At 47.0% G+C, this 23,286-nt stretch overlaps 3 protein-coding genes across 4 annotated transcripts; 1 reads left to right on the top strand and 2 right to left on the bottom strand.

Annotated features, from left to right (window-relative positions):
* Positions 1–900: 900 nt before the first annotated feature.
* ero1b (endoplasmic reticulum oxidoreductase 1 beta) lies at positions 901–13,029 on the bottom strand. Its single transcript, XM_084465844.1, has 16 exons — positions 12,598–13,029; positions 10,499–10,618; positions 8,933–9,016; positions 8,715–8,756; positions 6,963–7,045; positions 6,049–6,122; positions 5,561–5,681; positions 5,086–5,132; positions 4,956–4,967; positions 4,819–4,845; positions 4,493–4,585; positions 3,738–3,984; positions 3,288–3,357; positions 3,007–3,093; positions 2,772–2,905; positions 901–2,344 (listed from the first exon to the last, which is right to left on the bottom strand). Exons 1-16 carry the CDS (start codon positions 12,769–12,771, stop codon positions 2,284–2,286), a joined length of 1,476 nt encoding a protein of 491 aa, XP_084321970.1. The 5' UTR covers positions 12,772–13,029; the 3' UTR covers positions 901–2,283.
* A 411-nt stretch (positions 13,030–13,440) lies between these two features.
* btbd3a (BTB (POZ) domain containing 3a) lies at positions 13,441–15,906 on the top strand. The gene is made up of 5 exons (XM_084465833.1): positions 13,441–13,539; positions 13,895–14,128; positions 14,318–14,408; positions 14,533–14,651; positions 14,831–15,906. Exons 2-5 carry the CDS (start codon positions 13,965–13,967, stop codon positions 15,861–15,863), a joined length of 1,407 nt encoding a protein of 468 aa, XP_084321959.1. The 5' UTR covers positions 13,441–13,539; positions 13,895–13,964; the 3' UTR covers positions 15,864–15,906.
* On the bottom strand, positions 15,903–23,237 carry esf1 (ESF1 nucleolar pre-rRNA processing protein). 2 transcript variants are annotated; one of them, XM_084465827.1, is made up of 14 exons: positions 23,171–23,237; positions 21,888–22,214; positions 21,337–21,602; positions 20,932–21,045; positions 20,498–20,610; positions 20,097–20,249; positions 19,605–19,719; positions 19,319–19,514; positions 18,878–19,063; positions 18,507–18,628; positions 18,247–18,349; positions 18,042–18,118; positions 17,303–17,455; positions 15,903–17,066 (listed from the first exon to the last, which is right to left on the bottom strand). In XM_084465827.1, the coding sequence occupies exons 2-14, from the start codon at positions 22,198–22,200 to the stop codon at positions 16,767–16,769; spliced, it is 2,211 nt and encodes a 736-aa protein (XP_084321953.1). In that variant the 5' UTR covers positions 22,201–22,214; positions 23,171–23,237; the 3' UTR covers positions 15,903–16,766. The 2 variants fall into 2 exon arrangements, with proteins under 2 accessions (XP_084321953.1, XP_084321954.1); XM_084465828.1 differs by having other exon boundaries at positions 18,042–18,115.
* Positions 23,238–23,286: the final 49 nt, after the last annotated feature.

Genomic DNA, 23,286 nt, shown 5'->3' with positions numbered 1-23,286 from the left:
TTACCAGACGATCTGAAGGTTCTGACCAACATCTCTGGTCTGGGATTAAAGTAGTAGTAGTAGTAGTAGTAGTAGTAGTAGCAGTAGAAGCTTTGGTTCAATGTTTCTTAGGATCTTTACTTAATAAACTCTAGGAAGCATTTCAGCAAGACTTGAAATCACTGTTTGAGGAATGTTTTGCTGTCAAGGGAGTGCAGTCCACAGTATAACGTGCACAGTGAACCGTGGACAGTTATTGGCTGACATCACTGACAGTGACACAGATAGTTCAATCAGAACCTCTCGCTGCATCACGGTGATTGCTAGCTAGTATCCAGGACCGATCCAGACATGTCACTGGTTCCAACCACCAGAGAGCATCATGTGAAGGCTTCAGGACCAGCAGGAGAACCAGGAGAGACCAGGACCAGGAGGACCAGCTGAACTCACAGCTGTATGAAGAAATAGCGGGTGTACCAATACTGATCCGTACAAGCACATCAAACCTGACTACAACAGCCCATCAAGATTTAGAATTTTGTTCAATTTTGAAACAAACATAGATAGGTAACATAGATCTGGTTCTATGGTTTAACATGTATCCACATGGTTTACCAAGAACTGGTTTGACATTAGCCACAAGCTGTTTTGTGTCTTTGGATCTGTGTAGTGTTGTGAAAATAAAAGATTTTCAGTAGTCAAAATACTAGCGGCTACTAGTTACTACACTTAAGCAGTGACTACTAGTTCCTCAACTGCTCCACTAGTACTACTACTTATAGTTAATACACCCAACTAGCGTCTACTAGTTAGTACACTCAACTAGTGACTACACTCTTGGTTTCCCATCTGAGCCTTCCTGCTTTGTATTTGGACACAATAATAGAGACGACGATTGCTGCCATCTGGAAATTAGATTTATTTATTACTCTGTTCAAATAAATACAACTCCCACGTTTACACAGTAGCGAGCAGACGTGGAAAAACCAGACGGAAACACCAGAACCACAAGCAGGCGTTCAAATCAATGATTGCTTGGTTCTTAAGGCAGACACGTGGAATGTGAGGGATGGACACACACACACACACACACACACACACACACACACACACACACACACACACACACACACACACACACACACACACACACACACACACACACACACACACACACACACACACACACACACTTCCTTGACTGAGAAGAAGAATGGTATCATCTGCGTAGAAGTTAGCATGTGTCTTGCTAGCATGTTCCTCTGTTGGCACCCTGCTGAGCAGAGGTCAAGAGGTCAGAAGGGCTTGGCCAGGTCCAAATTAACTAAAGTGAATCAAATCAAGACCACAATATACACACAAAATCCACCAGAATAAATAAGAGACGTAACATGATACTTCACTTTGGTCCATCAGCTCTACCCCACCCTCTTCGTTTCCAAGGAAACACCACCAAAGAGGGAGGGGGGTCCTATGCTTGTTCTACGTTGCGTTTGGAGAAAGACAGCTTTGCTATGGTTCAGAGGAGGAGCCTTCAGCGGTAGCACTAAACGTCGTGCTTTAGGACAACAAATAACTAAATCAAAAGGAGGCACAGCATTACAACAGCCCGGCCAAGCTGGAGACAGCCTGATTCCGAGAGGGAATCGCTTCACAGAATATAAAGAACTATAAAACAGCACATGTTTCATGTGCCATCTGATGGAGGATATTTCTTAAGAATGGATTCCATCACAGCTTTCAATCCTCATAGCTGCAACTGTTGATCATTCACAGCACACGCAGGGGCACACACACACACACACACACACACACACACACACACACACACACACACACACACACACACACACACACACACACACACACACACACACACACACACACACACACACACACACACACACACAGCCTGAGAAGCATAATGCAGCAGGAATCCTCAAGAGGGCAAAAGCCAATCAGAGGACTGGAGGGGGGGTGGGAGGGGAGGGGTGCTGTTCCTGTTCCTTGTGAGCATGTTGTCACCCCGAGGGGCGTGGCCCGCACCATACGGATGACAGCCTCTAGGGGGCGCTATAGTTCCACCGCTCAGGAAGAAGAAAGATTTCAAAAGCTGATTTTGTCCCATTTTAACGGAACGAGAAGGGAGGGTTCAGCAGGCGTTGTGGGGAGGACTGAGGGGCACACCGCAGGCCGGGGGGGATGTGGACTACAGTAAGAGAGGGTCCCTGAAGGAGGCCTCATTCTGGATGAGACTATTGCAGTTCCCTAGGGGCTGGCGCCACCTACTGGCTCGGAGGACCGCTACCTCTTCCCCTTCAACAAGGAGCGGAAGACATGGAGCTGATGGATGCTGGTGGAGAGCCTGCAGAGGAGGAGCGGAAGAGGGAGGAGCCGGAGAAGGAGGAGAAGTAGGAAGAGGAGCAGGAGAGGGGGGAGGAGGAGAAGAGAGGATAGATGATTTATTCTCAGTCATGAGATACAGGAACCATAGAAGTAACACATTTAACATCATCACATTTAGATAAGAGGAGGTTGATAATTCATCTCTCTCCCTGGAAGGTCTTCTAGTGAGCATTTGTTTCACCTCTGTAGCAAAGATCTGTGTGGTCCATTAAGAGCTCCCAGTATAGACCCTGAGGAGGTGGTTTGTGTTCCTACGTTTGTCCTTACAATGGGATTATTAAACACTCTCAGTACCTCTTCCAATTTGATTTAAATCAAATACTTTTTATGTGAAGTGAAGTGAACTTCAAGCAAATAAGTGTCCAACCAGAGTCCCAGTACCCTACCTGCCGAAGCCATTGAGCAAGGCCACAATCTCCTGCCTGGTGAGCTGGAAGGCCGAGGAGGGGCTGTTTTCGGAGAGACTCTGAATCTCCTTCTCAGAGAACAGGATCTTCAGGGCTGTGCCCAGACCCTGGGTCTACACACACACATTTATACATTAGCATACAGGTGGTATAGCTTTCTAGCTCAGCTGTAGTTTATACATTAGCATACAGGTATTATAGCTGGCTAGCTCACCTGTAGTTTCCCCCACAGACGACATTTACTGCAGCCTACACAGTCCATTATCCTGGAGATGTTCTTGAAATGGAGTCGAAACTCTTCCTGCAGAGACAAGCGTTGGACCATTACCCAAGAAGTTCTTCGTGTTATCTGTCTTACCCATCATGACATTAAGAATCAGATGCATTAAAAGCTACTTGCAGGAACAATCATATGATCCCTGTTCCTCTCCAGAGGAGCAGCTGCGGGGATGCACTTAAAAGGTGGAGTAAGATAGGAGAGCAGACTTTCTCTACCTTTAATATCTTGGCCTCCAGCTTCTTCCCAGCGAACATGGAGCTCTCATCAAAGTGCATGGGGAAGGCCCTGTGGAACCAGAGACACATTAACAGATGAATACATGAAAACATGAAAACAGAGCATGGATCCACAGCTCCTCCCTCCCCCGTCTGGATCCACTGTGGGACTGGGAACTTGTGGAAGTCTAGTTCCCAGTGAGTGTGTGTAGTAAGTGTGTGGTGGTGAGTTTACTTTGCGGTGAGTGTGCGATGGTGAGTGTGTGAAAAATGTTGTTTGTTGAGTGCATGGTTGTGTGTAGTGGTGAACGTGTGCGTTCAGTGAGTGTGTTGTGTGAGTGTGTCCTCATTGTGTGCAGTGAGTGTGTGTGGTAAGTGTTTGTAGTGACTGTGTCCTCAGTGTGTGTAGTGATTGTGGTAAGTGTGTGTAGTGAGTGGGTCCTCCCCCACCTGGTCTCGTTGAAGATCTGCAGCAGCAGGTCCTTGGTGGCCCCGTCCTCCTGGTTGTTGCCCGTGTACAGGTTGATGAAGGAGCGGTCGAAGTAGGGCGCCACCTTGGACAGCGCCCGCAGCTCGATGAGGTACAGGAAGTACAGGTTCTTGAGGCGCCGCGTGCCCTCGCCCTTGGTCTCCGCCGGGTCGAAGCGCTGGCGGAACTCCTGCACGTTGGGACCCCACACCGACTTGCCCCACCCCTCTGGGACACCACACGGACGAAACCATCGCACCGGTCAGACACTTCAGATCCCTAGTACAACCCGTCAGACACTTGATATCACTAGTACCACCCGTCACACTTTAGATCACTAGTACCACCCGTTACACTTTAGATCACTAGTACCACCTGTTACACTTTAGATCACTAGTACCACCCGTTACACTTTAGATCACTAGTACCACCCGTCACACTTTAGATCACTAGTACCACCCGTCACACTTTAGATCACTAGTACCACCCGTCACACTTTAGATCACTAGTACCACCCGTCAAACTTTAGATCACTAGTACCACCCGTTACACTTTAGATCACTAGTACCACCCGTCAGACACTTTAGATCACTAGTACCACCCGTCACACTTTAGATCACTAGTACCACCCGTCAGACACTTAAGATCACTAGTACCATCCATCACACACTTGAGATCACACACACACACACACACACAGACACACAAGATAACGGGTGTAAGGTGCTGTCTGTACCATCCAGCAGATACTGGGAACACAAGTGCATGTTGATGCTGGTGTGAAGACCAGAGATGAGCTTATAGAAGACTCTCTTCTCAAGACACAGCCCTGGTGGGAGACAGAGAGACAAGGCGATTGGCTGATTTTATTAACACTAGTTATATCAGCACATCAAATATCAGACAGGGAGAGACAGAGACTAGATGAGTGGCTGATGTTATTAACACTAGTTATACCAGCACATCAAACATCAGACATCAGATGGAGAGAGACAGGGATAGAGAAATGGAAAGATAGACAGAGAGACAGGGAAAGACAGAGACCAAGAACTAGACATGTACCTTCCAGCCAGTTGTAGAATCCTTCTCCTGCAAGAGAAACACATCTGGGTTAGAGCATCTCACTTCTTATACACTACTACCAATATTATTACTACTACAACATACTAGTAGCAATAATTAAAATTATTTGACCTCACCATCATCGTCTCCTGTTAGCGGTTGAAGGGACCAGTAGAAAGAGAGAGTTAGAGATAAGAGAGAGCAGTTGTTATCTGGTCTTTAAATAGCCGCACACTTCTAAAGTAAATTTTTGTGTGCGTGTCTCACCCCTGGTAGGAGCCAGAGGGTTCAAAGGTCGGTACACTGATCGAGGCCTGTGGAAAAGAAAGAAACACACATCTGTATGTATAGCATATATATATATATATAGTATATCTATAAGCTGTTAGGGTAGCTAGTGTAGGTAGTATATTTAACCTCTTAACTAGTGTAGATATAGAATATATAAGCGGTTAGTTAGTAGTTATAGTATATATAACCTGTTAGGTAGTCTATATATAGTGTTTAGTGTATATGATAGTACTGGAAGCAGTTCTCCACATACAGTAGATGCTGTGGGCTTTAGAGTAAATATAGAGTGTACAGAGTATATAGGATTTTAGTACTTCAAGCAGTTCTCATCTTAGATGCTGTCAAGAGTATATATAGTGAGTATATAGAGTATTGAGTATATCTAGTATAGAGCATATCTAGTATATATAAAGTGTTTAGAGTATTGAGTATATAGTGCATATGATAGTACTTGAAGCAGTTCTCCTCGTAGATGCTGTTCCAGACCCTCCAGGCAGAAGGACCCTGGTACCCGGTGTATCGCTCTGGGTTCAGCAGCAGGTCTACATAGGCTGCATCTGGGGAGCTCTCATCTGGGGGGGGGGGGGGAGACACACCCTTACTATCTAGCTACCATGTGAATACATACAAAGTCAATGCAAAGACTTAAATGGCGCAGTAACAATGACCTGCTTCACAAGGACATTTGATGTGATTCTACTCGTGCAAATGATGCAATTCCGTCATGCGCTCAACTTGAAATATTCAATCTTTCCCGCAAATTTTGCTTGATAATGAATCACTCGCACGAGAAACCTGGGTAGAATGTTCGCTTCACTTTCGGTGTGAACGCACCGTCCCGCAAACCCGCGCACCGCAAACCATCCACGAGAGCACTCGCCACGACCAACACAAGACCTACACTTCAGATGTTCCTCTCCAGGGAGCGGTCCGACTCACCATCTAGCTCACAGAAGTGGTCCTGCGCGTCGTCATGACGATCCCAGTCCACAAAGGCCTCTTTACTCTGGTTACTGAGGACAGAACAAGAGATGTATAGAGAGACAGACCGACCGAGAGATGGATAGAAAAACAGACAGACTGAGGGATTCAGACTGGGTATATGGGGTCCAGACTGGGTATATGGGGTGCAGACTGGGTATATGGGGTGCAGACTGGGTATATGGGGTGCAGACTGGGTATATGGGGTGCAGACTGGGTATATGGGGTCCAGACTGGGTATATGGGGTGCAGACTGGGTATATGGGGTCAGGACTGGGTATATGGGGTCAGGACTGGGTATATGGGGTCAAGACTGCCAGGCTGGGTATATGGTGTACAGACTGGGTATATGGGGTGCAGACTGGGTATATGGTATGCAGACTAGGTATATAATTTATTTATTTATTTATGGTTTATTTGATAGGGACAGATACAGTGTACATAGACAAACTGAGAACAGCTGAGAACAGCTAAGTATCATAGTGCTTATAGCGGATGCTAATTTGCAACACCCATCCCTAGAAGGGTTTTTGTGGAAAAAAAAAGAGATTAAAACAATGAGGTAAAAAGAAGTTAAACAAAGTACAGCGAGATACAATAAAGCACAAGGTAAAAAGAAGATAAAAGAGGTTAAAACAGTGAGCTAAAAAGAAGATAAACTAAGATACAAGATACAATAAAACACATTAGTAGTAATATATGTAATATATATATCTGCTGCAGCTCTGTAGTCTCTTAATGTATTTACAGAGAGGCTGAGGAGCAAGTCCATTTGGTGTGCAGACTCGGTATATGGGGTGCAGACTGGGTATATGGGGTGCAGACTGCCAGGCTGGGTTTATGGGGTCCAGACTGGGTGTATCTGCTCTCACCTCAGGGTGCTGTTGATGGCTCCCAGGTCTGTGGGCTGCTCACATGACGCCACATCAGATACAGGGATGGCTGCCTTTGAATACTAGAGGGTGGGGGGGGGAGAGAGAGAGAAAAATAGTCATTCTAGTTTCTTTCAAATGATTTAAAACGATTAAACAAAAGGTCAGTAGAGTCGCTAGCTCCGCCCTCGTCTCACAAAGAGGACCTAAGGGAAAGCCTCCGGAATGTGTTAAATGAGGCTCGGCCCTTTCTACAGAAGCATACTACACGTTTATTAGAAGAAAATGAATGAATGACATATCATGTAGAGAGGAGAACAGGATCACAGGACCACCACGACCCTGCCTGTCATTACATAACCTATGATTCAGGGTCAGAACAGGGCTGTTCTGAGTCATGTAGTGGTCACTCAAGTAGTGGTAGTAGTGTAGTACTGCAGTACTACACTACTACCACAGGGTACTACCGTAGGGTACTACCGTAAGATACTACCGCACCGGTACTACAGTAGAGTACTACAGCACCAGTATTACATGAGTACTACATACCCTGTAACACAACAAGTGAAGCTGTAAACAATAACTCTGGGATAGCCACCAGCTGAACCAACACACTGTTCAAACAATCCCTTTACAAACCAGCTACATGCTAGACCGAAGCCTACAGCACCAATGAGCACATCCTTATGAACAGATTATGCATAGTATTTTGGTATGTATAGTAGGGGTATCCAGTCTCTATGCTAGTATGTATATAGTAGTTTAGTATGTATAGTAGGGTTATCCAGTCTCTATGCTGGTATGTATAGTAGCTATGCATGTATAGTAGGTTTGTGCAGGCTCTATGACAGTATGTATAGTAGTTTAGTATGAAGAGTAGTATAGTATTTATAGTAGTTCAGTATGTAAAGTAGTTTATGGTAGAGTTATCCAGGCTCTATGATAGTTATGATATCATGCATGCTGCTAGAGAGAGAAGAGTGTGTTTAGCTTGCAGGTGATAAGCAGTCAAGTGGTCATGACCTGGATCCTAAACACATACTCACTCAGTCTCTCCGCACTAGCCTACTAACACACAACCATCACTCACTCTCTCACCACTAGCCTACTAACACACAACCATCACTCACTCTCTCACCACTAGCCTACTAACACACAACCATCACTCACTCACCACTAGCCTACTAACACACAACCATCACTCACTCTCTCACCACTAGCCTACTAACACACAACCATCACTCACTCTCTCACCAGTCACCACTAGCCTACTAACACACAACCATCACTCACTCACCACTAGCCTACTAACACACAACCATCACTCACTCACCACTAGCCTACTAACACACAACCATCACTCACTCACCACTAGCCTACTAACACACAACCATCACTCTCTCTCTCACCACTAGCCTACTAACACACAACCATCACTCACTCTCTCACCAGTCACCACTAGCCTACTAACACACAACCATCACTCACTCCCTTGAGAGCTATGGTTAAATTCACTCTAAACTAGCTGTTTAATTCACTCTAAACAGATATTAAATTCACTCTTAACTGGTTTAATTCACTTTAAATCAGTGGTTAAATTCACTCTTAACCGATAGAGTAATGCACTCTAAAGCGGTGGTTTATCCGCTAAAACAACATGAATGTAGTAGTGCTGATGTGCAGAGTCAGCAGGTTTATCGGCTAAAACAACATGGATGTATTAACGGTGATGTGCAGAGTCAGCAGGCCTACCTTGTTGAAGTTCCCAGACTTAATTCCCACAGGAATCATACTCTGCAAATATAGAGAGAGAGACAGGCAAGTAGGCAGACAGAGAGAGGGACAGATAGAGAGACACATAGACAGACAGACAGAGATAGTGAGACACAGAGAGAGACAAACAGATGAGCAGGTCACCTTCTCCTGAATTTCTGTAAAATGTGTACTGAGGTGAGGGGATGACCTCTGACCTCTGGGCAGGGCTCCACGTTGCAGTCTCGGTTGGAGCAGTGTCCGTCGTCAGGCCAGAAAGGACATGGACGCTTCAGGTTCACCTGCAGGGACCAGTAGACCAGTCAAACCAGTCCTTCACACGCTGCCACTGGTTTACTACAGCGAGACCAGTCAAACCAGTCCTTCACATGCTTCCCAGGGTTTCTCACAGCACTTTACAGCTTAAGTATAAAATAAATCTAAACTTTATTCACTCTCTGTGTATAGATCAAGACAGATTTGCGGCCTGACAGCCTGCATGAAAATAAGCATAAATGGTCCACCTGTAATTACCAAAGGGCCCTTGAATTATTCTTTTTAAAACCACAGAGGATAGCCTGTAGCGATGCTAGATGTCAGCTCTGCCATCATCAGTGACTGTGATCAATGTGTTAGAGTTTAATATATAATTGTTGAATGTAGTACAGAGTCTGTAGTCTATCGCACAAACAAGGAGAGGTGGGGATAACAGAGGTGCTCAACGTGGGTTTAGGGAGGAGGACCCAGGTCCACCTGTCAGGCAGTAGATAGTGAGAGCCAAACCACACCGCCTCGTCCTGCACGTGAGCCAAGACCGCCCACGTCCTGCCATCCATTTAGGAATTTGCTCGTGGGAGGATCGTACGTATGTGGTCTTAAACACTAACCTGCCCCCCTGTGTAAATTTTCACGTGACATGTACATGCAGGCAGCTCTGCAAAGGTCTGAGGGGGGTCTCCGAGTCCCCACGCGTCCCCCGGCCAACGTGGGATACGCAGACGTGTGGATTCAGCCTGTTCTCTCTCACCACCAATAGAACCAAGCGCTGCTGATTCTGGGCGTAGTTAACATAGAACACAAAACTACTACAACACAGTCAACCCACACTCACAGTCCCTTCAGGGTGTGGATGGAGAGCCATCAACGCGTGTTCAGCTGAACTTCGTTTGACTTTAGATTGCATAACAGATGAGATATGCAAATCCGTGTCGAGGGTGACGATGTCTAGGTGACGCCCGGAGCTGTTCTCCTAATACGAGATGGCTATTCGCCCCAGACACTTCGCCGAGCTGACTGCTGTGGTCGAGCATGAAGACAAAGCGGTTGAGAAGAGGAAGGGCTCTGTTATCTTCAACAGGAAGCTCCACACGGCCTGTCATCTATTCTACTACCAGAAGAAGTGCTTCTGTTTGACGTAACACCACACCTCCACCCTTCACGTTGGCACCGGCCGTTGCTCAAAGTGTCTCTGGACGTGAAACTGGGCCACATTATGTAGCAGACAAAAGACGTGTTATTTGAAGTGGTTGTGTAGAGATAAAGTCAGGACAGTATTTTTAGACCAGCTGACTACTGATATTAACGTATTGTTCTGACCTAGTGATAGTAATCTTGTTGTACTAACCTAGTGATAGTAACCTAGTGTCACTACTCACCTTGTGGTACTGACCTCGTGATAGTAACCTTGTGGTACTGATCTAGTGCCACTGGTACTGACCTAGCGATAGTAACATAGTACTGACCTAGTGACAGTTAACTAGTGGTACCAACCTAGTGGTACTTACCCGGTAGTATCTGAAGAAGTCTCTCTCGGTCAGCCTCTTGACGCGGGGGTAGATCTTGAAGTTGTTGAAGGAGTCGATGCTCTCGATGTCACAAAAGCAGTCATCCAGCACCCCTGTCAGCTGAAAACAACACCAACACCTGGTCGTCAGTCACCTGACAATAACTACCCTACCCAGCACCCCGTCAGCTGAAAACACCATCAATACCAGGAGTCAGTCACCTGCCCATGACTACACTACCCAGCACCCCTGTCAGCTGAAAACACCATCAACACACCAACACCTGGAGTAAGTCACCTGACCATAACTACCCTACCCAGCACCCCCCCCCCCCCCCCCAATCAGCTGAAAACACCATCAACAGGAGTCAGTCACCTGACCATAACTACACTACTGAGCATCCCACAACAGGACCCCAGTACCACACCTACCACCTAGTAACTACACCCCAGTACCAAACCTACCACCTAGTAACTACACCCCAGTACCAAACCTACCACCTAGTAACTACACCCCAGTACCAAACCTACCACCTAGTAACTACACCCCAGTACCAAACCTACCACCCAGTGACTACACCCCAGTACCAAACCTACCACCCAGTGACTACACCCCAGTACCAAACCTACCACCCAGTGACTACACCCCAGTACCTCACCTGCTACCACCCAGTGACTACACCCCAGTACCTCACCTACCACCCAGTGACTACACCCCAGTGCCTCACCTACCACCCACTGACTACCCCCCCAGTACCTAGCCTAGCATTTGGTTCTCCATGTGGATACCAAGCACATAAACACCAACCTGAGAGCGTCCAGGGAGCTATGAATAAGGGTAGGCAAATGAGGGACATGTGTTTGCCATGGTAAACAAAGCATCTCCTACCTTGAACAAAATACAAATACAAAGAGGCCCGTTTCAGTGAAACAATGTTGCAATGCTTCAAAATGGTATGAGTGCTGACCTCGGGGTAGAGATGTCCAGATATCACCACCAAGCAGGTGAGGACCCAGTACCATATGGGCAGAGTTCGGCCGATCATAGCGCAGACAGCTGTCCCTTGTTCACTACTCTACTCCAGCGTTGCTGAATGCACAACACTTCATTCGGCACTTGAGTCTAGCACTTACTCAACAGTTTTCCTCTCATTAAGGAATGAAACTTCTGGACTTCTTTGTGACTGACAGCTGCTGGGAACATGTCTAGTGTTTTATTCCTGCGTTGGCCCCGCCTCCAAACACAAATGAGCATGAAGGGCTGTCAAACTTAGCCCCGCCCTAAAGATGGCCGACGTGTAGTTGAATGAAGTACTGACATGAATGAAAGGCAACGGCTTGTCCTTATTAGAAGGACTACAAGTCCCGGATCTAAACAAGGCGAAAGTCTCCCGTGTAGCCAATCAGAGCACACCACGCTGCCTGAGAAACAGTTAATAACAGTACTTCAAAAATCACAGTGCGTCCAGAGTTTAAAGTGCTTCTTATTTATTTAGTGAATTTGAGCTTTGAAACGTGTCTTTACCGGATAAGTACTTGAAACATTAGTAAGATCAATTGTCCATATAAGCGTGGTCGCGATCGACACGTATACGTTTCTGTAGCATGGAACTATATATTCTACAAACACTAAATTCACAAGGAATAAATAAAACACTAATATCAGAAATGAAACTTGTATACAGAATGAGTTCACAAGAAAATATATCTATATTGGATAAAACTATTACTCTTAAATGGCTAACATCATATAGTCTGTGTCTTCGCTGAAGGCTGTTGACAACACCAACTTTTTGAAGAGTGATGTCAACCTTTTTTCAGATTTCTTTCAAATATTGCTGGTGATGGCATAAAGGCACTGGTGCCATACATATATAAGTTGTGTTAATATAGTGTTACATAGCGTTCACATCGTGTTTATACAAAGGTCCGAGTCTTGTTCAGTTGACCGTCATCACACGTCCAGGTGTGACGTCAGATAAAACAACAGTAGAAGATGCCAGAAGCTTTGTGGTGTTTAGAGGTCTTCCTTTAGACATGGTATCGTGGATCATCTCACATGTAAGGAGAAACAGAATTCGAACACCCTACTGTACTCACATGACAGAAACAGCTCTGTTCCGGGGTGTCCGCCGACAGGCTTCTCGGCTGCTCACTTTTCGGCGGATCCGTTTTTAGTTTGATGGTATTCCCCTGATACCAGTCCAACACCCGGTCTCCGAATAACCAGACTAACGCCAAAAGGCCTAGCATTTGAAAAATATGTCTCCACATAACTTGACCGGTGTCAAGAGGTTAAAAAAAAACCAAGCGAAGTGGGTCCACCTACCCTGTGTGTTACACCTGGATCACAGACCTAGCATCTAGCTACAAGCTAACTACCGGACACAGCGCATCCAATACTTGCGATTCACTGAATAGCCAATGGTTTTCTTAAGGTATAACGGACCTTAAATGTATAAGAACCGATGACACACTTGTGAATTCGACTCATAGCTTTAGATGCTAAATGTGTTGGGCTTACGCTACTTCGGCGACGCAGTTCACAGCTACGGAGAGCAGAGAGGATAATTTCCTCAAGGGCGATTCGTGTATCGTTTATTCAACGAGGCTGCGCACCCTGCCAAGCTGGATCATTATGAAATAAAACTTACATAGGGGCTACAGTTCGTAAAACGCTAGATCCCTGTTTTCACTGACCTACCTTGCTGTATATACACTGACACTTGTAATAATGTATACAATGCAAAAATGAAGTGACAGTTATAGTTATATTAGAATTACCACCTGATGATCGGTATATTTAGTATTGAGTATTTAGTATTTATGAGGAAAGGTTATTAGGTTACATACAATTATTTAATCTCGGAGGAGACACGTAGCCCTGCCCGCCGCCAGGGGGCGGATGTTTGTTTGTGTCGAGTAGAAACAGCGAAGAAGAAAACTTATTCTACGCTGCAGTAAACAAAGCTTTCTAGTCTGAGGCCGGAGGTAAAACTAGTTTACAACCTCCTGTATAATGAACTGTCTTTCGGATTAAAGGTATTGATATCATAACTAAACTTTTCTCAATTTATGATGGTTTCAATATCTGAACACGTATACAACTATAAAGCTAAAGTTAAATAGTTAAAAACAGTTGTCAAAATGTCTTAAACTTAGAGATTCGAATATTTAACCAAGTATTAACATTTCACCATAATACATGATTACTTGTAACTTAGTGGAATACGTTAACATGTACATTCAGAAGCATTTGATCTCAGTGCAAAACTTATTTAACCCTCGAATAGAAGTTAAAATGTAGCCCGCAAATCAGGAATCAAAAACCTGCAAGGATTTTTACACCTGGATTGTGAAAGACTTGACATCGTGATGCACTTTATTTTTCTATCAGCTGTCTCGCTGAGCGACCGAAGCATCACTTCACCATTATGCACGGCCCGGTGGACCAGTAGTGGGCCAATATGGCGGCAGAACTCATCCCCTCGAAGAACAAGTTGTCTCCTTCTCCCCCCGCCTCCTCATCCTCACCCCGCACAGACCAGCAGCAGAACCGGACCGACAACAACAGCTCCCCCACGGGCCAGGGCCCACACTGGCAGGGCCTCTACCCCACCATTAGAGAGAGGTGGGGATGACCTGAGTGTTAACAGACTCACTAGGGGGGCTCACTAGTGTAGTGGTATTGGACACTGAGGTGAAAGTTTGTGTTTGATCCCCAATGTCTACCTGTAGGCATCCTAGAGCAAGAAGCCCTCTAACCCCTACTTGCTCCTTAATGACCTGTCTGTACCTACCCCCCCCCCCCCCCCCCCAGGAACTCTGTGATGTTTAACAACGAGGTGATGGCCGACGTCTTCTTCCTGGTCGGGCCCCCGGGGAGCACCCAGCGGGTCCCGGGTCACAAGGTCAGACTACACCACCCTGGTCACTTACACCACCCTAGCTACATACATCACGGTGTGTGTAGTTCTGTGAAACTATGGCTCTGCTGCTGTGGTTCTGTGCAACTGTGGTTCTTGTGTTCTGCAGTACGTTATGGCGGTGGGCAGCTCTGTGTTCCACGCCATGTTCTACGGAGAGCTGGCCGAGGACCAGGAAGAGATCCGCATCCCAGACGTCGAACCGCCGTCCTTCCTGGCGATGTTGAAGTGGGTTCTCCTCCCCTAGCCTGCACCAATACACTCATACCATAACCATTTCATACCACTGTACACCATGGACACACTCCCAGCAAAATAACTGGCTTCTCACACCTGCTCTCCTGCCTCGCCATCTCCTCGGTTTCACCATCTTCCATCATCACAGGTGTGGTTTCCGTCCTCCCCAGGTACATCTACTGCGATGAAATCCAGCTGTGTGCCGACACGGTGCTGGCCACGCTGTACGCTGCCAAGAAGTACATGGTGCCCCACTTGGCGCGGGCCTGCGTGTCCTTCCTGGAGGGCAGCCTGAGCGCCCGCAGCGCCTGCGTGCTGCTGTCCCAGAGCTGCCTGTTCGAGGAGCCCGAGCTGACGCTGCGCTGCTGGGAGGTGATCGATGCTCAGGCCGAGCTGGCACTGCGCTCCGAGGGCTTCTGCGACATCGACGCCCGCACGCTGGAGAGCATCCTGCGGCGCGAGACGCTCAACGCCAAGGAGCTGGTGGTGTTCGAGGCCGCGCTGGGCTGGGCGGAGGCCGAGTGTCAGCGGCGGGACCTGGACCCCAGTGCCGAGAACCGCCGGCTGGTCCTGGGGAAGAGCATCTACCTGCTGCGCCTGCCCAGCATGCCCCTGGACGACTTCGCCAACGGGCCTGCGCAGTCAGGCCTGCTGACGCTGAGTGAGACCAACGAGCTCTTCCTGTGGTTCACGGCACTCAACAAGCCCGAGCTGCTGTTCTGCAGCACGCCGCGGCCCGGCCTCCCTGCCCAGCGGTGCCACCGCTTCCAGTCCTGCGCCTACCGCAGCAACCAGTGGCGCTACCGCGGCCGCTGCGACAGCATCCAGTTCGCCGTGGACAAGCGCATCTTCGTGGCGGGCTTCGGCCTGTACGGGTCCAGCTGCGGCTCGGCCGAGTACGGCGCCAGGATCGAGCTCAAGCGGCAGGGCGCCACCGTGGGCCACAACATCGTCAAGTACTTCTCCGACGGCTCCAGCACCACCTTCCCCGTGTGGTTCGAGTACCCGGTGCAGGTGGAGCCGGACACCTTCTACACGGCCAGCGTGGTCCTGGACGGCAACGAGCTCAGCTACTTTGGCCAGGAGGGCGTGACGGAGGTGCAGAGCGGCAAGGTCACCTTCCAGTTCCAGTGTTCCTCGGACAGTACCAACGGAACCGGAGTCCAGGGAGGGCAGATCCCAGAGCTGGTCTTCTATGCCTGAGGCTGGACTCAACTAAAGGGGGGGGGGGGGGGGGGGGGGCCTGGGGACCTCTAAACACTGCCTTAATAAACACTAAGCCTTCTTCCACACCTGATAAGAGACCTGAGTTCTCGTGTCCACGTTGACACTTGACTGGACTACATTCCAGAGGTTCCTAAAGGAGGCGCCACACCACAGATGGGGCTCTAACCCATCATGGCTGCTGCTCATTTTGATATTCAGGATCAAATCATTTTTCATTTTTTTTATCTGCGTTATTATTGTGTATGAATTTGAAGGGAGTGAAGGAAAGCATAATTCCTCTTAGTGGAGGTGAGGTGTTGGTGCCATGTTTTCATCACTAGTACAACAAAAAGGTCCTTTACAAACTATAGTTCCTTATCCATTTGATCTTATGTTGGTCATGCTGATACCCAGTTTGATGTGTTTTGCAGTGGCTGTGTGGTTACTGCGTGTTGATTGGTGCGTGGCTGGGAGGGAATGGCTGATTGGCTGGCTGCAGCGTTGGAAATAAAGGAAATATTTATCTACAGTCACTCATTATTTAACACAGCTGTTACAACCACATGTTACATTAAAACCAAAACATTATTCCAATCAATATTTAGCTGACATCATTCTAATCCATCCTTATATATATTTTAATCCAGCCATATGACATTGTTATCCTATTTTAGATGACAATTCAAATCCATTTTATACCAAATCATTGTAATCCATTTTGGGATGACATCGTTGTAATCCACCTTAAGATGACATGAGGCCCCATGTGATTTGGTCCAGGTGAGATGGTCCTCTGATCAGCTGTACTAACCGGTCTGGACCAAAACCCTCCTGCTGCTGTCTCCCCACAGACAGAGGAGAGGAGGAGTCTCCTCAAGGGCAGGGGAGAGGAGGAGTGTCCTACATGAGTCTGGGCTTCTTGTTGGCCTGAAACTGTTGGGTCTTGTTCTTGACGGACTTGACCAGCAGAGAGAGACTTGGGTCCAGACCCTTCTTCTCAGCGCCGCCTGCCACCGCTTCCTGTGTCGTGGGCACTTCCTGTTTCCTACGGCGATGTGTTTCCTGCTGGGCGCGGCGCCGGAGCTTCTCGGCCACGATGGTGTCCGTGCCACGCGTCTTCCGGAAGTTGGGGTCCGACGGGTCCAGATTGAACAGGTGGGACGTGAATACCTTCTGGAACCGGGGGTCTGCCACGTCCACCTGCACACACACAAACACACACACACGCACGCATTGAACTGATATGTTAGTTCAGTTTATTATAGATTGGATATTATACATGGTGTATTTATTATACAGTATATTACAGTATAGTTTAGATTGAATATTGTGCATGTTTTATTTCCCATGCAGTAGATCATAGTATATTTAAATGCTTTATCTAATGATATTGATGATCTCATATTGTTCTCCTGGTGACCACTTCCTGTGCTGACCTGGAAGTGGTCCTGTGGGAGGTCCTCCTGGCCCTTCTTCTGTAGTTTCTTCTTCTTCTTCTTGCTGAGGTTCTGCAGCTCAACGATCTTCTCAAAGTTGAAGTGGTTGTGCTTCTCATCCTCATCATCTCCCATCAGCAAAGACATCTCCGCCTGAGAGACAGACAGACAGACAGGCCGACAGACACAGACACAGACAGTGTTCAGTTGTTCACAGTTCAGTTGTTAGAATACAGCAGAATTAGGGTTTGTTCCATATGTTTTAAAAATAAAAACATGGCTTCTGTCAGATTTTATGAACCCAAACTGTTGCTGCAGCTTATTTTCTAGAGTGGTTATTAGGTTGATGCAAACATAAAAACTTTCTTCAGTTATTTGCGTTTACCACAATGTGCTCTCAGTCCATGAGCGGTATCTCAAAGCCTCCGCGTCTAAATGACCAACTTGTAAAATAAAATATGCCTTGTTTACTAAATCGGTCAAAAAGTGCAGGGTTTTAATATAGCTTGAATCTGCCTCGTCTCCAATTACTCACAGACGCCATCTCAACCATCAGTGGACAGGCAACGAGGCGCGGTCACAAGGAACATTGCAACTTTTGAACTATTTTCTTAAAGTTTCACTCCAGCATTGTGGCTTGTACTACGGTGCAGCTTATTTGTGGCATTTTGAAACAACCCCATTTTACCGCTCCTGCGGCTTTTAAAAAACACAGCTTTATTTTGTTAAGTTCTGAAACCTTTCTCTTCTCCAGCTCTTCATCCTCCTCTGAACTCTCCTCTTCTTTCTTCTTCGTTGGTTTCTTCCTCACACCTGCTGCAAGGAGGATAGCCAACCAAACAGGAAGTTAATGCTGGGTCAGCAGGGTTTAACATGGATGCTTACTGGATAACCTTAAGTCCTGCTGAAGGACTTCGTCTGATTGGCTGTTGCTAACGAGGTACCTGAAGCGCCCAGCTCCTCAGCGAAGTAAGGGTCGTTAAGGTCCACGTCTGATGGAACGTCATCGTCTTCATCTTCCTCAAGGAGGTTTGACTCCGCCTCCCCCTGGAGAAAGAGACTTGCTGTTGCTGTGTGTGTATAACCACATCAAACACACGATACAAACACACCCCACTTCTTTAACCACACATTATCAAACACATGACACTAACACCCCACCTCCTGGTCCTCGTCCATAACTACACATCATCAAACACCCCACCTCTTGGTTCCTCCTCTGTTTCCTCCTCTCCTTCTTCTTCTCCAGGTAGTCCTCCCAGGGGGTCCGCTGCTCCTGAACCTCCATCTTCTGCTTCACCAGCCTCTCCGTGGTCTCCCTCAGACCTGTTGCCATGGAGACACTCTCACAGTCACTCCTACGTCTCTACCATCCAGCCCTCTCCCCCCTCCCTCCCTCATTGACAATAAGGTGTCTACAATAAGGTCTACAAGATGTTCTGCACCAGAGGGCGGTCTACTACATGTTCTGGACCAGAGGGAGGTCTACTAGATGTTCTGGACCAGAGGGAGGTCTACTAGATGTTCTCGACCAGAGTGTGGTCTACTAGATGTAGTGCAGGGTGGTCTACCTACCAGGGACCCAGGACACCTCCATCTCCATCTCATTGTCTCCTCTTTGCAGGCTCTCCTTCTGCTGGATGCCCTTCAGCAGCTCTCGGTAGCGGGCGATCTGCTCCTCTCCACTCTTCTTCTTGTTCTTCCGTCTCTTCCTCTTTTCATCCTCCTCCTCCTCCACTGGAGGCACCTCCCTCTGCTCCCCTGAGACAGGAAGTAGACAGAAATTAGTAATAATTCCCACTAGCATTGGGACAGACTCTGTCCCAATGACACTTCAACACTTCCCTATTGGTGGACAGACCCAAATACTTCCCTATTGGTGGTCAGACTCTGACACTTCCCTATTGGTGGTCAGACTCTGACACTTCCCTATTGGTGGATAGACTAGGATACCGTACACCCATAGTAGGACTAGGACACCCTAAACCCTAGTGTTGTGGTTTGGAGGGTCCCCACCTGCCAGCTTGTCTTCGGTCTTCTCTTGCTCCTCTTGAGACTCCACTGCTCCACCCTGCTGGTCCTCCTCCTCCTCCTCCTCGCTGGAGGAGGCCAGGTAGGCGTTGAAGTCCATATCCAGGAGATCAGACTTGTTGAAGTTCCTGTTGAGGGCCTGGATGCGGTCGTGGTCCGTCTCGTCCCAGGTCACCTCCACCTGCAGCAGGAACACCTTCACCTCAAACACCTGGCTACGTGTGTGTGCGTGTGCCTGCGTGCTTGTGTGCGTGCTTGAGTGTGTGTGTACCTTGGAGGTAGCGGCAGCAGAGGAGGTGAACATTTTGGGGGTGTAGGTGGAGAGCTCCACCTCTGTGGCCACCTCTTTGGGCTCCTCATCAAACACCACGTCATCTGGAATGAAACTGGTGCACACAGAGGACAGTCAAACTACCGTCTACACAGAGGACAGTCAAACTACCGTCTACACAGGACAGTCAAACTACCGTCTACACAGAGGACAGTCAAACTACCGTCTACACAGAGGACAGCCAAACTACCATCTACACAGAGGACAGTCAAACTACCGTCTACACAGAGGACCGTCAAACTACTGTTTACACACAGGACAGTCAAACTACCGTCTACAAAGGACAGTCAAATCTCTGGTCCAGTCTCTATAGACTTGTCTCTATAGTTTCTGGTATAGTTTCTATAGTCTCCGGTCTAGTCTCTATAGTTTCTGGTCTACTCTCTATAGTCTCTGGTCTGGTCTCTGGTCCAGTCGCTGTTCTCGACTCACCGCAGGTCCAGGATAGAGCTACTGCTCTCATACTCAAAGCCGTCACACTCGCTGTAGAGTTTGGCGGCCGTCTCTGCAGAGTCACACTCCACCACGGCGAAGAAGTAGCGGAGACGCTTGAACTGGTAGTCCCGCAGCTTCTCCCTGTGCACCCTGCAGTAGAAAACACCTTGTCACTCACCAGCTGATTCATCTGCATTCGTGTTGATCACAAAGCACTCCTATATCACTAGTGATGTCAAAGTATTCTTCTATCACTATTGATGTCAAAATATTATTATATCACTATTGATGTCAATTGTTCCTGACAGAGAGGAAGAACCCCAGCAGCACAACTGTAGTCATCGTCGTTTGAGGATGAAATTATAAGTGAGTTGATTAAATAGCATAAGGAGTCGTACTTCTCTTCCTCTGAGTCCTTCTCCGGGTCTTCAGGGAGGCTGACCAACAGCTCCAGGGGTCCCTGACTCTGTTCCATCTGCAGCCGCTCCTTCCCAAACTCCGACGGGTAGATCTGGATATACATTTGATTATATATGTTAAGATATATTAAACACATTTTATACATGATATATACATAATATGTATTATACAAATATTATATACATGATATATACATTATATATACATTATATACAGTGTTGTGTAGTAGTGTCATAGTATGTAAATATAGTGTCATAGTGTGTAATAGTGTGTATATTTAGTGTCACAATGTGTAAATATAGTGTAATAGTGTATATATAGTTTAATAGTGTGTATATATATATAATGTCATTCTGTTTAATAGTTTGTATATATGGTGTAATAGTGTGTATATATGGTGCACTAGGTTCACCTTGACTGACAGCACCACCCCTCCTGCTGGTTTGAAGGACTTGAAGAGAGCCAGCAGATCTTGAGCCTTCAGGCGGTCCCAGTCCACGTTACACACAGCTAGCCGGGGCCACACCTACACACACAACACACTAAGCTATACCAAAATACACAACCTGACCAGTCCAGGTTACACACAGCTAGCTGGGCCCACACCTACACACACAACACACAAAGCTGATGTGAAAGTTTCCCTCTAAAAATCATGTACACCCATTGTCTCATGGAGTGTAATTCTGTCCCAAACAACAGTAACTGTAATGTCTGAAAACTGTAATTGTATGGAAATGATGTAGCCGTTCCCCGTAGCTTCAACTCCAGCTGGCTCATGAGAACCTCAGAGCCCCTTCTGGGAAACATCTCTCACCTCTTCCCCGCGGGGGGCGTCTTTACACAGGTCACCCCAGTCGTGTTGGATCTCCTCTTCCTCCCGTCGGAGTAAGGACTCAACTTCATCTTCCTCCTCATCTTCATCAGAGCTGGTCTCTACGTTGCCCACCCCCCTGGCCAGGTCGGGCTCACTATCATCCTCAGAGTCCAAACCAGACTCCTCCTCCTCCGATGACTCCTCCTCCTCCTCTCCATCATCACTGCCTCCTTCCAGCTCAGAGTCATCCTCCTCACCTTCCTCATCTGGGAAGAGCTTTTGTTTAGTCCCTGAATCACCAACATGCTAACAGCTTTTGTTTAGTCCCTGAATCACCCACATGCTAACAGTCATGTGCACTAGAGACGTGTTTAGACCCCAATCCCGAGCGTGAGAGACGCTCCATGCCGGAGGAAGCCCGGGTCACGCGCCCCACTGCGTGACGCCACGCCAGCCAGTACACGGTACACAGCAGTGGAAATCAAACTAAAGCTACAATATGTTGTCTTCCTATCCGAATTGCTCTCATGAGCAAGCGCATAAGAACCTACCGTCTTCCTCTTCGGACGGCCCTCCTGTCTTCACCTCCACCTTCTTTTTTCCCTCCTTCTTCCCCGGCTCCTCCGCCTCCTCGCCCTCAGACTCAGAGAGGTTGTAGAAGCGCTTGAGGTCCTCCTTGGCGGTGTGGTTGACCGGCCGGCCCCGCTTGTCCACTGTCTGCTTCACCTGGAAGCGCTTGTCCTTGAACATGGCCTGGAAGCGCTTGTCGATCTGGACCTTTTTATCCCGGTCGGGCATCTCCCAGAACCGCGGGTCCTTCTGCACCCGACGGAACCGCGCATCCTCGTTCGGCTTCTTCGACATGGCGACTCTGCTACCTGAGACAACAGGTAAATATATACAGGGAATTAAACTACCTGAGACAACAGTTAACTAAACTGCCTGGAACAACAGGTAACTAAACAACAGGTAACTAAACTACTTGAAACAACAGTTAACTAAACTCCCTGAAACAGGTAGATTTACAGGCAGCTAAACTATCTAGAACCACAGGTCGCTCACAGGTCTGAGCTATCTGCTAACTGAGGCCAGATCAGAGTCAGTCAGCGTTAATTCATAGGTCATTCTTCAACATCTAAGGAGAGTTCAGTATCATAGTTGACTCATACAAGGTTGAAGTGCCTAGTAGCTATATCAGGTTGGTAGTCATAGTAGTTATATCAGGTTGGTAGTAGTAATCATAGTAGTTATATCAGGTTGGTAATTATCATAGTAGTTATATCAGGTTGGAAGTTATCATACAAGTTATATCAGGTTGGAAGTTATCATAGTAGTTATATCAGGTTGGAAGTTATCATAGTAGTTATATCAGGTTGGAAGTTATCATAGTAGTTATATCAGGTTGGTAGTAATAGTAGTTACATAAGATTGGTAGTTATCATAGTAGTTATATCAGGTTGGTAGTTATCATATTGGTTACATCAGGTTGGAAGTTATATCAGGTTGGTAGTTATGGTAGTTATCATACCAGCATTTTAGTTATCGTCTGAGATTAGGCTGTTGGTTTACATAACTGCAGTAACTAAGAGAGAGACTAGAGAGACTAAAGATAAACATTTCCGTTTAACGGGGAGTCACAGCCCTTCGGCTTATATATTTACATTGCAGACAGAGCGAAGCAACATTACGCTAGTTTAGCAACTAACTGTTATAAGAGTCTGCAACATTTACATAGAGGGAGTGAAACATAAATCAACACCACATAATACCAATCATTTATCTAGCTTAAATATCTATAAATCATCTAAACAGTAACGTGTTTAAATGTTCATACCAAGTTGTGTTCGTCTGGTGGTTTACACATGTGTTTTCCCGGCATGCATTACTTCATTGACCTTTTTGCCCCGCCCATTACTACAGTAAGAGAACTTGGACAAACTGACCTAACAA

The sequence above is a fragment of the Micromesistius poutassou genome, assembly GCF_964030765.1.
Source record: "Micromesistius poutassou genome assembly, chromosome: 3".
Taxonomy (NCBI): Eukaryota; Metazoa; Chordata; class Actinopteri; order Gadiformes; family Gadidae; genus Micromesistius; species Micromesistius poutassou.
The sequence above is the reverse complement of the archived record's forward strand: the minus strand, read 5'-3'. Positions and strand labels throughout refer to the sequence as shown.

What these genes read in the sequence shown, in the direction of transcription:
- ero1b (XM_084465844.1), bottom strand. Translation starts at nt 12,771, where the DNA reads ATGTGGAGACATATTTTTCAAATGCTAGGCCTTTTGGCGTTAGTCTGG. An exon ending in ACTTCTTCAGATACTACCGG is followed by an intron (nt 9,017 to 10,498) that starts GTAAGTACCACT and finishes TGGTCCCTGCAG; the next exon opens with GTGAACCTGAAGCGTCCATG. An exon ending in TTGCTCAATGGCTTCGGCAG is followed by an intron (nt 2,345 to 2,771) that starts GTAGGGTACTGG and finishes CCTCCTCTGCAG; the next exon opens with GCTCTCCACCAGCATCCATC.
- btbd3a (XM_084465833.1), top strand. Translation starts at nt 13,965, where the DNA reads ATGGCGGCAGAACTCATCCCCTCGAAGAACAAGTTGTCTCCTTCTCCC. An exon ending in TACCCCACCATTAGAGAGAG is followed by an intron (nt 14,129 to 14,317) that starts GTGGGGATGACC and finishes CCCCCCCCCCAG; the next exon opens with GAACTCTGTGATGTTTAACA. An exon ending in TCCTTCCTGGCGATGTTGAA is followed by an intron (nt 14,652 to 14,830) that starts GTGGGTTCTCCT and finishes CGTCCTCCCCAG; the next exon opens with GTACATCTACTGCGATGAAA.
- esf1 (XM_084465827.1), bottom strand. Translation starts at nt 22,200, where the DNA reads ATGTCGAAGAAGCCGAACGAGGATGCGCGGTTCCGTCGGGTGCAGAAG. An exon ending in AAGGACTCAGAGGAAGAGAA is followed by an intron (nt 20,250 to 20,497) that starts GTACGACTCCTT and finishes TTTCTACTGCAG; the next exon opens with GGTGCACAGGGAGAAGCTGC. An exon ending in TCCCACAGGACCACTTCCAG is followed by an intron (nt 17,067 to 17,302) that starts GTCAGCACAGGA and finishes GTGTGTGTGCAG; the next exon opens with GTGGACGTGGCAGACCCCCG.